At 29.7% G+C, this 13169-nt stretch overlaps 1 protein-coding gene across 4 annotated transcripts in view; it reads right to left on the reverse strand.

Moving 5' to 3' along the window:
• LOC123263801 (RNA pseudouridylate synthase domain-containing protein 2-like) overlaps nucleotides 1-13169 on the reverse strand; it is a 113249-nt gene that overhangs the window by 64945 nt on the left and 35135 nt on the right. For 2 of the 4 annotated variants that reach the window (XM_044726771.1, XM_044726774.1), the window contains exon 2: nucleotides 12607-12793. The exons of 1 other annotated variant lie outside the window; for it this stretch is intronic. In XM_044726771.1, coding sequence (XP_044582706.1) covers nucleotides 12607-12793 — 187 coding nt within the window. Of the gene's footprint in view, nucleotides 1-12606; nucleotides 13092-13169 lie in introns of those variants that run through there. One more of the 4 variants, XM_044726772.1, reaches the window with a different exon arrangement.

Raw genomic sequence — 13169 nt, forward strand, 5'->3', positions numbered from 1 at the left:
CACTTTCGATTTTTTTTTGAGTCAATAATGAGTCAAACTTTAATTTACAAAAAAAAAAATTATTGTTATTTTTAAAAAATTTAATAAAAATGCCTTTGAAGTAAGGCCTACAGAAAAAACCGCAGTAATACCCACACTTACCCTATTTTTGAAAAAAAAAAAAAAAAATTAGTAAAACGGTTCACCCTAAAGGCCATCTCTGCAACTTCCCGCTCCATACCTGGGCGCTTAAAATTGTACTTATGACGTTTTTGAGATTTTTGAGCTCAAAATATAATTCATGTGATATTTAGAACTCGCTGAGCTCATAGAGATATTCTATGCATTTGAGCTCTTCGAGCTCAAAAGTCTGATAGAAGTTTCATAGAACACTATTTTTGGAATTTTCAAACCGCAATAACTTTTGAATGGATCAACCGATTTTCACGCGGTTGGCAGCATTTGACGCAGTTTTATTAATCTTATAAAGAATTTTTATGTTTTAATTGATCGAACCAAAAATTTCGGAGTAATTCCGAAAAAACACTTTTTTCGGTTTTCTTTCGTTCACGATATCTCTCGAATGAAAGAACCGATTTCGACCAGCTTGGTGGCGATAGACGTGTTTTTTTATTGTCTAGAGCTGATTAGTTTTTGGAATCGATCGGTGGAGCCGTTTAAAAGTTATCCGAAAAAAACCACATTTGAAAAAATTTTTTTTCTTAGTTTTTTCAAGATTTCTCAAAATCTACTGATCCGAATCGGTCCAAATTATACTTAAAATCTAAATTTGTCCAAGCCCTTTCAAATGGCACCAACCGCGATGAAATCGAATAAGCCGTTCAAAAGTTATAAGCGGTTCACATTAGAGTGCGTCAAAATTTAATCTTCGAAAGTAACCTATTAAAATTGAAATTGTAATAGATTACAAAATTTTAATAATCGAGTTTCGCTTTCAACAGGAGCTGTATTTGGACATTTCCTGATATATTTTGGTGTGTCACAATTTATTTGATATTTACAGAATTTTTTGACAGGAGTTTCGTTTGGCCAAATTTTGAAATTTTGAAATTTCAGAAAAATTGCTTCAACAAAACTCCTGTTAAACAATTATGTGAACATCAAATAAATCCTGACACATCAAAATATCTCAGGAAATGCTTAAACCTAACTCCTGCTAAAAGCGGAACTCAAAATTCCAATTTTAAAAGGTTGCTTTTAGAGATTAAATTTTGACGCACCCTAGTTCACATACTCACACACACACACGCACGCATACACAAACACGCACACACACACACACACACACACACACATGTCGAATCAAACTGCTTGGAACGCTACAAGCACTTTTGCCACAGAAGTGCTTACAGAGCTGCGTTCCATTGAAAGAAAAAGAGCAAATGACAGAAACTAGAAGGAAGGAAAAATAACACCTTAGCCACCAGAAGGAATAGCGGTAGCTGGATCCTCCCCTCACGAAGTAATGCCTGACGGCGGTTTCCATGAGGGATTAGAGGAAAGAAGAAAAGGGGTTTAGGGTTTAGTGGGTAGGGGCGTTAGGGTCGAGTTTTAGTATGACACTGCGTCGAGTCGCCACATATCCAGGCCAAACAACTATGCCTGGAATCCGTAAGAAGGATTCCCCCCCCTAAGATAAAAAAAAAAATAAAAAAAAAACACACACACACACACACACACACACACACACACACACATAGTGACATAGTGACATAGTAACAACCTCGCGGGAGTAGTCAGGGAAGCTTCTTGTAACCTTCAAACGTCAAGATCTGATGAAAACTCGATTTTTTGCAAAATGGAGTAAAACCAATAACTTCTTGATTTTTGAAAATCTTCGATTTTCTTAGCAGGAAGTTAAAAATCAAACAGGACAACAATAAGAAAAATGACGTTTAAACTTTAAAATTAAAAAAAAAATTAATCAAGTTATAGCTATGATTAATTTTTAGCACGAAATTTTCAGAACATTTATAAAAAAATATAACTTTAAAAAAATAAAATTTTCAAATCGGATTAATTTTTACCAAGTTATAGCAATTTGAAAGAAAAATCATCAAAATTAAAAAAATTTATACCTCATGATTGATTTGCGAAAAAAATTTTACTAAAACTACACGGAAAGAACAATAACCCACTGTACATCCTCGTATAGTATACTCCGTGGTATTTGTAGTGAAAAAAAATTTCAGACTATAGTCAATATCCTTCAAAGTATACTAAATTATTTTTGGACTGTACTCAATGAAGTCTCCGATTTAATCGATTAATTTTTCTGGTTATATCGCGTAAAACTGAAATTTGGATTATGCTCACGGTGACTCCGACATTTTTTTTTCTAGGGCCTGCGCGTAAAGTGCTGTTTATAATTTGTGAGTTATAGTCAATCAGCATATTGGACATTAATTAAAATATAATCAGTGAATTATATGAGTGTGTGACTGTTTATATATTTTGATATGTAAAAATATTTTTTTCTTAGCCTAACATTTTTAAGTTCGAAGAGTCTAAGAAAAGAAAAAAAAGATTTTTAACCCCAAATTATCGGAAAAATTGTGCTTTAATGCTCCTTAAATGTTTTTGATGTATGTAATAATTATTTAAAACAATATTTGACTAACCTAATATTTAAAATGCATAATAGATATGATAATGCTAAGTGCGCAAGCGCTAGAAAAAAAAATTGGCGGAGTCACCGTGGGCATAATCCAAATTTCAACAGAGTATAATTTAATTTACACAAAATAATTTTTCAGATTATATCCCGTAAAGTTTTACGCGATATAACCAGAAAAATTAATCGATTAAATCGGAGACTTCACTGAGTACAGTCCAAATAGTACATTAAGATACTCGTGGCTTAAATGAGCGATTATGACACGGCGTGTTAGCGCACTCGCTTCACGCCGTGTCATAATCGCTCATTTAAGCCACGAGTATCTTACACTATTTTGTAGCACCAGTGTCCTAAATTCGTCTTCAGTTTTATTCAAATTTAAATATAAAAATTAATTAAGGAAAAGCAAAAATAGTATATCATGCATAGCAGGACCGCAAGCATTCCAAATAAATAAAATTTAGAATGCTAAAATAAATAATTGCTTAAAAATAGTCTAATAGTATAATCTAATTGTAGTAATCGACAACGTCGCACGAGTTGCACATATTATTTTTTATTACAAATGCGGTGATATATGAAGGCCCAAAATCGGGGTCCAGGGGCAGAGCCCCCCCAGTCCCAAAAACAAATGAAAAGTTAAAAAAAAAGAAACAAATACATATCAAATAATAAATCCAAAGTGATTAATATTAATTAACAAAAAATGAATTCACACATTGAAACAATCAATACGTAAAATTAAATAACATTAAATTTAGCTGTCACTTTATAATTTTTTAATTTTCTTAAAAATGTTAATTTCCACTTTTTATTTATTATTAAAATCATAAAATGTAAAATCTTAACGAATATTTATCTTTTTTCTGATTGAACTTCAATGGTGAAATAGCAGTTTTGGAATACCATACATTGAGACTCTTCAAATTTTTTCACGCACAAACCTAAGTCTTGATCATAAAATACTGTAGAACAGATAAATGAATGAGGAGTTTCACAATCGGCGAGTTGAGAAGTTGAATTTTTCTTTCTTGCAACAGTATTTTCTTGCAAAGTAGATTAAAATTTTTTTTGATGGCGTAATGTATCAACTTTAACTTCATTTGATGCTGATGAACAAGGTTGGTCAAAGTTTGATGAAACATTATCTTTGGGTTTGGACATTGAGACTGCTGTTTTAATTAATTTTTTATTAAATACTGGTAAAACATTTGAAATTTTTGTAAAATTTTTTTTTGTCGAAACATCTGAATCGGTTGATTTATTCAAAACGGTAATGTTTGTAATTACAGGAGATGGTTCAGTAGATGGAGGAGTGGATCCAACTGTATTTGTTTTTTTATTCAAAACAATTCCATCGGTGATCATAGAATGAGTACGTTTTTTGTTGTTAACGGAATCGGCAATATAACCTTCAACTACTGTTGATGACTTCCAACCACCATGTCTCTTCATCACTGTCATATCACCTCCAGCATCAGCTAACAATGTGGCAGATGTTCGACGGAAACTATGTCCTGTGTATTTCTTTGCATTTTCTAATTTTAAAAATTCAGCAATGGTTCTAGGCATTGAACCAAACTTGTTAATTCCTATGGGCTGACAAGTACAGCGACCATTTTGGTAATTCAAAAAAAATCTATCTGTTTTACAGATTTGGGGCCTAGCATCCATATATTCTTTTGCGTAGTCGTAATATATACCATTAATGGTAAATGATCTTGGCTGATTATTTTTTACTATCGGAACTTTAATAAATAAAGTGTTCTCATCAATTTTTTTGACATCTTCCAGTTTCATGTTCATGAATTCACTTCTTCTTAAAGCACCAGAAATTCCAAATATTAAACAAACCTGCAACAGTAAGAATAAAATAAACAAATGTTTAGACTATACAGACATTTTCATACTAAACATATCAATAAATATTTAATTACCTTTGTAGCAACATATTTATTATCAGGGGCTTCATTTAGAAATTTTTCGATATTTTCTTTTGTAAAAACTTCAGATTTTTTAACAACGTATTTACAAATTTGTTTCTTCAAAAAAAAACGTTACTTTTTTGTAATTACCAATATCAACATCATCAAATGCTTTGATAGTAGTTTTCAACATCGAATGAAAAGCCCATAAACTGGGAGGGGCATATTTTTGAGAAAGATTATCAAAGTAGACTACAATTACATCTTCAGCAAAAGAATTTGATTTAACATTTTCTTTACGCCATGCTTTAAAAGCATTATAAGTTGCCACATACATTCGTCTAGATTTTGTTGGCATTGATTGTAAAGCTATATTCTTCGCCTTTTCTTTTATCTCGTCAGGAACAAAATCATTATAATCATCGTCTAAATCACTGTAATCACTGTCCATATTTATTACGGAATAAGATTGTTGTAAAATTAAATAATGTTCAGAAAATATTTCACACCAGAATAATATTTACGACTGAGCGAAATCGTTAATAAAATAATTTAGTATACTTTGAAGAATATTGACTATAGTTTAAAATTTTTTTTCATTACAAATACCACGGAGTATACTATACGAGGATGTAGTGGGTTATTGTTCTTTCCGTGTATGGATATTTTTTCGAAGGAGTCTAAAGAAATACCAAAATATAAGCTAGATCGAAGTTGCAAAATTCAACAGTCGGATGATTTGGAATAAAATGCCCCATATCTTTTTCATATAATCATAACTAAACTGTGGATACACTCCAAAGTTGTTGATTATTGTGACAATTTGCCGAGCAGTGGTGTTTCGTATATTAATATAATAGCTGCACCGAAATTCTGTCCTTCAAAACTTGCTGTGCAAAAGTTGAAAATAACGAAAAGTTTTGTAATTTTTACGTAGTATTATTTGAGACTTTGATACTCAATTTAAACTGAATTTTTTAAAATTAAAATTTGATTAAGAAAAGAGTTAAAATAGAATAAATACCACTCTATTTTTGGATCGCTAATTTTCTCGTTTACTTCAATCATAAGTTTGTCTTCCTGGCTGCCCGAAACTGGCCTATTTAATAAATATGATTTAATTTATCTAATGTATTCAATTTTATTACGAAGTAGAGTCAAGCCTCTCAAATTTTTTCGTCTCCTGACCTTAACTTCCCACTATTTTTCACTAAAAAATAATGGAGGGACTTGTTGTCTAATGTGTATTTACTAATTTTGATTCCAGGTATTTTAGCTTCGATTCTAAGAATTCAAGACTTGATGCAGTTGAGGTTGAGTTGTAGACCAGAGTCCAGAGTCCAGAGTCCACTGTATTGTTTAAGTCAACAACAGCTTTTCAAGCTCGGAAATCACAAAAAGTTTCAAGGATGGCCTTCAGGGTTAATCATTCTTTAGAATTTTTATACTAATATAAATAAATAGATTTCTTACAAGTAAATATAATAGTTGGTTCAAGTTATATAATTATAAGACTGAAACATATAATTCATTTGTGATAAATGAGTAGTCGTATTTATGATAAAGATACTAACGAGTGGTAAATAAAAGTAAATTTAGCGCAACCTGTAATACATTAAAAACTAACGACTACTCCTAACAGAGAAATTTATTGTTATGACAATACATTGGTTAAGTGGTAACAGTTTTTTTTTAACTTCCCCCTTTGAAAATTAATAATTTTCAAAAGTAGGAAGTTATAGATTTCGGTCCGATTTTGAGAATGCGAGTTTTGATCAGATCTTCACGTTTTGAGGTCCCAGGAAACCGTAGCGACTATTTCTGGCCGCGCGCGCGCGCGCGTGTGTGTGTGTGTGTGTGTGTGTGTGTGTGTGTGGTGTGTGTGTGTGTGTGTGTGTGTGTGTGTGAAAAAAACGGGAAGTTCCAGGGATGGCCTGCTGATCAACCGTTTTTCAGAATTTTTTAAAATTATTTTCCTTTCATATCTTATGAAAAAAATTTTTCAAACTTTTAGATTAAATCGTTTAAAACATCAGCAAGAAATCAATTAAAAAATGATATAATTACTATCTAGTATAATGATTAACTTAGACATTATTCGTGATTAAAAGGACGTAAAAATTGTAATTGATAATTTAAATTTATTTTCGACTTCATTCAACATGTCTGGAAGAGCATGTAAAGTATCGTGGACAGAAAAAACAGTATCTGCTATAGATAATATTACGATTTACATATCCATGTTCTTAATGACGAGCTGGGAATGATGCATCTAAATATTAATAATAAAAACTATTTATTTTACTTTATTATAGCCTAAAGATTATCAGAAATAATAATAATTAATAAGTACTTTATTAATTTTACTCAATAATTATCATAGTAAATAAAAAGTAAAGATTATTCAGAAAAAATACGAGACGGTCCGAGCCAGAATTCGAATTGCTGATCATATTATTAACTATCGTATTCACCTGATTGATGGAGCCTGCTTAATAATTTCGTAAAGAATAGTAAAAAATTTTTTAACTATTTCCAAAAATCGATTTAAAAGAGCTTGACATCATTTGACGCAGATTTTTGAGGAGAAAAAATGATTAGATTTTAGAATTAATTAGCACATTAGTTTAAGGCTTATCCCATACGGAAAATAAATTGTGGTGACCCTGTTTCAAATTTCCAATAGGATCCCATCAAAAGCGACAAAAGCCACTTAGAAACCCATAAATTTTATTGGTTTCTAAGTGGCTTTTGTCGCTTTTGATGGGATCTTATTGGAGATTTTCAACAGGGGAGGGCGACGACAAGGGTAGTTGAATTTACCGCAAGTTAGAAATCTCCATTGAAGTCTGCAGACTTTATTCCATTGTGTAGTAAATTAAACAGTACTTGTTGTTGCTCTCGCCACAATTTATTTTCCGTGCAAAAAATACTCTTTCGGTTTAAGATTTATTTTTGCGATAACTTAATATCTACAGAGCCAAATCGACTCAAATATTGAAGAAAACTTAGGGCAAAAGGTGTTTTTCAGCTACAGAAAATCGCGTTTCGATCAATCAAGCCGTTCGAAAATTATGCAAGGGTTATACATACATACACACACCCACACACACACACACACACACACACACACACACGCGCGCGCGCGCACGCGCGTTTTTTAAATTTTCCGTTTGAAAATTAGGACAGTCATTGTCTTATTCTGAAGAAGACATAATTTTTGGATACACATTAAATCAACTGTAAGCATCTTTGTAGCATCGAAGCTTTTGAATGATCATTATGTATGATAATGATAAAAAATTTTTCTAGCGCAAATCGAATATTATTTCTTTGTCGGAACTAAATGTTTACTTAACTATATTTAAGTAAATGAAAACTTTGGCTTAAATAAATCTCATACAATTTCAATAATCGTTTTCTCTGTAAATGTGAATAGTTAAAAAATACATGAACGTCATAATGTTTGAATATTTAAATATAATGAGAATAAATATTTCATTTGACCCCGTATTCGAAGGCTTTCCAATACATGGAAAAAAGAAAAATAAAAAAATTACATTATATAATGTAACGTGGCGCTCGGTATAGAAAACTGGAAAGATTACATTTTCAAATTTTAACTATTACAGATTTTGTAAGAATTACATTGTAAAATGTAAATATTACATTGAAAGCTCTGAAAATTAACTTTCAAAGTTTGAATTTAGAAAAATGTTATTTCGAACTGCAATTTTTTTAGTTTTTTACACGAAGCGACGCTTATTACGATTTATAATGTAATTTTTCAATTTCAAAATTAATTATAATATAATATAGCCTATGTCACCCGGGGATAGTATAGCTTCCCAACAATGAAAAAATTTTCTAAATCGATTCAATAGTTTGGAAGCCTATTCAATGCAAACATACAAACAATCAAATCTCTCTTCTTCATAATATTAGTATGGATTAATCATACCAGTGCAAACGTTGATATATTTTTATTCCCAATATTCGTCAAAATTCTTTATTTTAATTTAAAATAATTTAAACAATTTAATAATTGATGATTTTTACTTATTTAATAAAGTAAAGTAATAAAATGACTTTGGTATTTATTACTTGTCAAAATAAAGAAACAGATTTGGCAATAGCGCGCTTGATTATACACTGAGAAAAAAAAATACTTTTGCTCAATTAACAATTTCTTGGCTCAAGAAACTCGCTGACGATCAAATATTCTATTGTTATTAATTATTAATTTCTGAAGAGAAGAACATCAATATTTATCTTTGGATAGTAGATAAACAAAAGAATAGCTTTATTTAAATTGAGTAAAAATTATTTCAATTAATTTAACCCTTCAGCACTCTCGCAAAATGATTTACTATCATTACTCGCGCGATGAGAAAAACTCTCACGCCTTATGTGGAAGCGCACGCCTGCTTATAGTCCCTTTAATTTAAAAAATCTTAAATAAAATAAATTTCTTAAAACAAAAAAAAATTGACTTATTTAAAAATAATATTTAATAATAATACATCCAAACACAAATGCACTCTTACGGGAACCTCCGAACTGTACCGATCAGACCCGATTTTTTAAATTCTGACCCCCCCTACTTTACTATTGCGATGAGAAAATATCTCACAGAGTTAATAAAATTTATTTTATTTTTTTATAGTATAGAACAATTAAAATAATAATATTGCAATCTGAAATAATATTAATTTTTTGACAGATAGAAAAAAAATCACATAGTCATTCCATTTGAAATTTGAAAGAAAATTTGAGTTATTGATGAGCGTGAGAGAAAATCTCATAGCGAGAGTGCTGAAGGGTTAATTGACATAATTTGAATTATAATCTGTAGTAGCAGTACTTTAAAGTTTGCAAAGCCGAATTTTATTCATAATGTGTAAAGTGGTATGAGATATTTGGACGTATTTCTTAATGTATTTTTTGATTTTCTTGTCAACCTTGAAATAAAATTACGCATCATCATTTATTAATAAAAGATATAAACTATTGAAGCAACATCACAATATTCAGTAACTGAGGTTACATTGTTATGTTTATTTTCAACAATAAATAGTTAGGCGTAAATAATGAAATTTACTTAATGGTTATAAATAATTACAATAATATTATTGCACTGTTATAGTTTCACTATTATCTTTTGAATTAAAGTTCTCAATAATGATTATATTAGAGGACTTAAGGAAGTTCGAGCGAATCTAATGTAAAAAATAATTTCTAACTTTGAGCTTTGAAATTAAGTATACGTATAAATAAATACGTCATTTATATAATCCCTAAATTAAAAAAAGATTCACCGTTTAGATACTTAGATATTAAATTTTAAAAATCACATATTTTATCTCCTTATACACGGGCTCTTATGGCGGACAAACTTTTGTCGAGACTTTAATTATTTTTTTCAATATTAACCTCCCAACTTTAACGGATAAAAAACTACACACAAGAAACTTGGATTATTGCAAAATATAAAAACAATTTTAATAATAATCCATTACCGATATAATTTTTGAAATATTTAAAGTCAAATTTTATGTTTGTAACTCGTTTATCGTCAGCCATTTATTCGAATAAAGATTTGACAACATCGCGTCAACAGCTGAGAAAAAAGAAAAGGATAGAAATATAGTTACAGAGGGAGAAATGTTTAACTCACACACTCATCTACGTCTCTGTTATGGGTACACTGAGAAAAAAAAATACTTTTACTAAGAAAATTTTCTTGATACAAGAATTTATGTTCTTGAAAATTTTCAATATATTCTTAGCTCAAGAAATTGTTAACCCTTCAGCACTCTCGCTATGAGATTTTCTCTCACGCTCATCAATAACTCAAATTTTCTTTCAAATTTCAAATGGAATGACTATGTTATTTTTTTTCTATCTGTCAAAAAATTAATATTATTTCAGATTGCAATATTATTATTTTAATTGTTCTATACTATAAAAAAATAAAATAAATTTTATTAACTCTGTGAGATATTTTCTCATCGCAATAGTAAAGTAGGGGGGTCAGAATTTAAAAAATCGGGTCTGATCGGTACAGTTCGGAGGTTCCCGTAAGAGTGCATTTGTGTTTGGATGTATTATTATTAAATATTATTTTTAAATAAGTCAATTTTTTTTTGTTTTAAGAAATTTATTTTATTTAAGATTTTTTAAATTAAAGGGACTATAAGCATGCGTGCGCTTCCACATAAGGCGTGAGAGTTTTTCTCATCGCGCGAGTAATGATAGTAAATCGTTTTGCGAGAGTGCTGAAGGGTTAAATCGTTTGACCGTAAAAAAATGATCAGTTGAGAAGGATAGAACTGAGTAGATAAAGTTGAATGAGCCGTATTTTAGTTTCAGCGTTTTAGCACGTACATTTTAAGTAAATTTGTATGCTGACGCAAAGTGAAGTTATTTGTAAGATATCAGAGGTCACGATAATGTTGAAGAGAAAGGATTCTAAGAGGATCAGAAGGACATTTATTTCAATTACGTAACCGTACATCGACATTTATTAATCGTTAATAAATGTAGCTACCTTAATACGAAAATATTAACATAATTAGAATTATTTTTAAGCATTATTATCGACATTTCAGATGTCAAATTTAAAATTAACTCTTTCAACTTACGGAGTATTTAGTACAGTCATTACCGCAATGAAGAGAACGAAATAAAATACATTTGCGAAAGTAACTAATTTTTACTATTACATACTCTAAATCCGTAAACGAAGTGGGGATTTTAGTAGTTACATACAAATGGGGTTGACCCTCCATTTTGGGCCATAACTAGGTGAAAAATTAACATTTAAAATTTTTTTTTTATTCTGATTGTTTTTACGGCGCATTTATGATAAAAAATGTCGTGAAAAGAAAAAATAAAGATTTTGATAGCTTTTCTGCCTTTAAAAGTTAGAAAAAATATTGGCTTTCATGTTTTTGGATAAAATTTCTATTTCAATTTTCTTGATATATTTTTTTTTAATACATAAAAAACGAACAATTAAAAAAAAAATTGATCAATTTGATCAAAAATAAAAAATTTCTATGGCCAAACATACGGCAAAATGGGGTTGACCCCACTTGTAAATAATTACCGGGATTTTTTGTTATAATAAATTTGTCAGAATTTTGGTATTTGTGAATTATGGTAAAAATTTTGATTTTCGACCAAACCCAAGTATAAAAGCTTCAAATTTAAAACGCTTAATATTTGTTTTACTGATGCTCTGTAGCTCTTAAAAAATTTAATGAGACCATTATCTTACTATAAATCTACTAATGTACCAGATTTCATTAAATTCAGAATTATCATTGTAGAACTGACAGAACTAGCTTAATTAATAAAAAGTTCACTGAACATAAATTAGGCCATTTGACGTACTATTTTTTAACGTGAAATAAACGCAAAAAACGTAAAAGATTAAATAATTTTTATACTTCAATAACTTCAGAATTTTACATATATGCTAGAATTTGAAGGTGAACAGGATAATTTCTTTCTTCAATCATGTTCAATAATGAATTGTAAATTTCATATTTTTTTCTTCAATAACACAGCGATGTTTTTTTGTGATTTCAGTGGTCGGAATAACCATGGTATATTTTTTTAGAGATTTAACCCGAATAAAAACTTCCTAGAATTTTTCGATAAGTCAATTATTTTGAGATTTATTCGAAATCGAAAATTTTAATAAATTTTACGATTTAATAACTTTTATTGCCAAGCCATCAATAGTTGAAAAAACCTCTATTTGTCTTAAATTTCTATAACTTAGGCAAAAATTATTTGAAATAAAAATTTGAATCAATTCTTAAGCTTTTTTCAAACAGATTTTTCGATATTGATCAGAAATTTTCTATTTTTTAAATTAGTATTTTGAGGAAAAGAGCAAAAGACATAAATTCCGAATAATAATTTTTGATCTATTAAAAATTTTAAGGGAATGACCATCGATATCTCCTAAGTGAATTCAATACTTTAACACTTATTTAATAACTAAGAGTACTGGAAATTACATTATTATGAAAAGAATATTTAGAAAAATACCTTTCTCGGTTCTGGCGCATAAATACTTGGCAGCGGTGCAAGCAAATGCAAACCAGCTGGACTGGGTATTCCAGTAGTTGGATGAGCCGCAGGTAACGGTAAGGGTACGAGCTTTAAGCTCCAAGGTAGATACCATGGCGCTGTGTGATGCATCCTTTTACAACAATCAATGATGAAATAAACTTTCCTAAAATGTTTATAGAATAATGAATTTTTACTGCTTTTTAACTAAATTTAGACCGATAAAATTAAAAACGAGTAAAAGACGAATTCAATTTTAGAGAACTGCGCAACTGTTGCAATGATTGTCTTGCTTTATATCACTTTGTGGTAAAGTCATTAATAAAGGTCAAAGAAAAATAAATATAACAGCACTCACGATTCTAAGCACCAACATAAAAAAGTTAATAAAAAGATTCAGTAAAAGTTTCAGTCGAATCAAAAGTAAATAAAAAAATCGTTGAAGTACTTTGATATGGATTTAGAATGATTTTTTAAATTCAGCTGTTAGATCATTTTTAAAACTTCAGAATCACGATTAGAAAAAAAAATTTGCTTTTAAC

Source organism: Cotesia glomerata, linkage group LG4 (assembly GCF_020080835.1).
Source record: "Cotesia glomerata isolate CgM1 linkage group LG4, MPM_Cglom_v2.3, whole genome shotgun sequence".
Classification (NCBI taxonomy): domain Eukaryota; kingdom Metazoa; phylum Arthropoda; class Insecta; order Hymenoptera; family Braconidae; genus Cotesia; species Cotesia glomerata.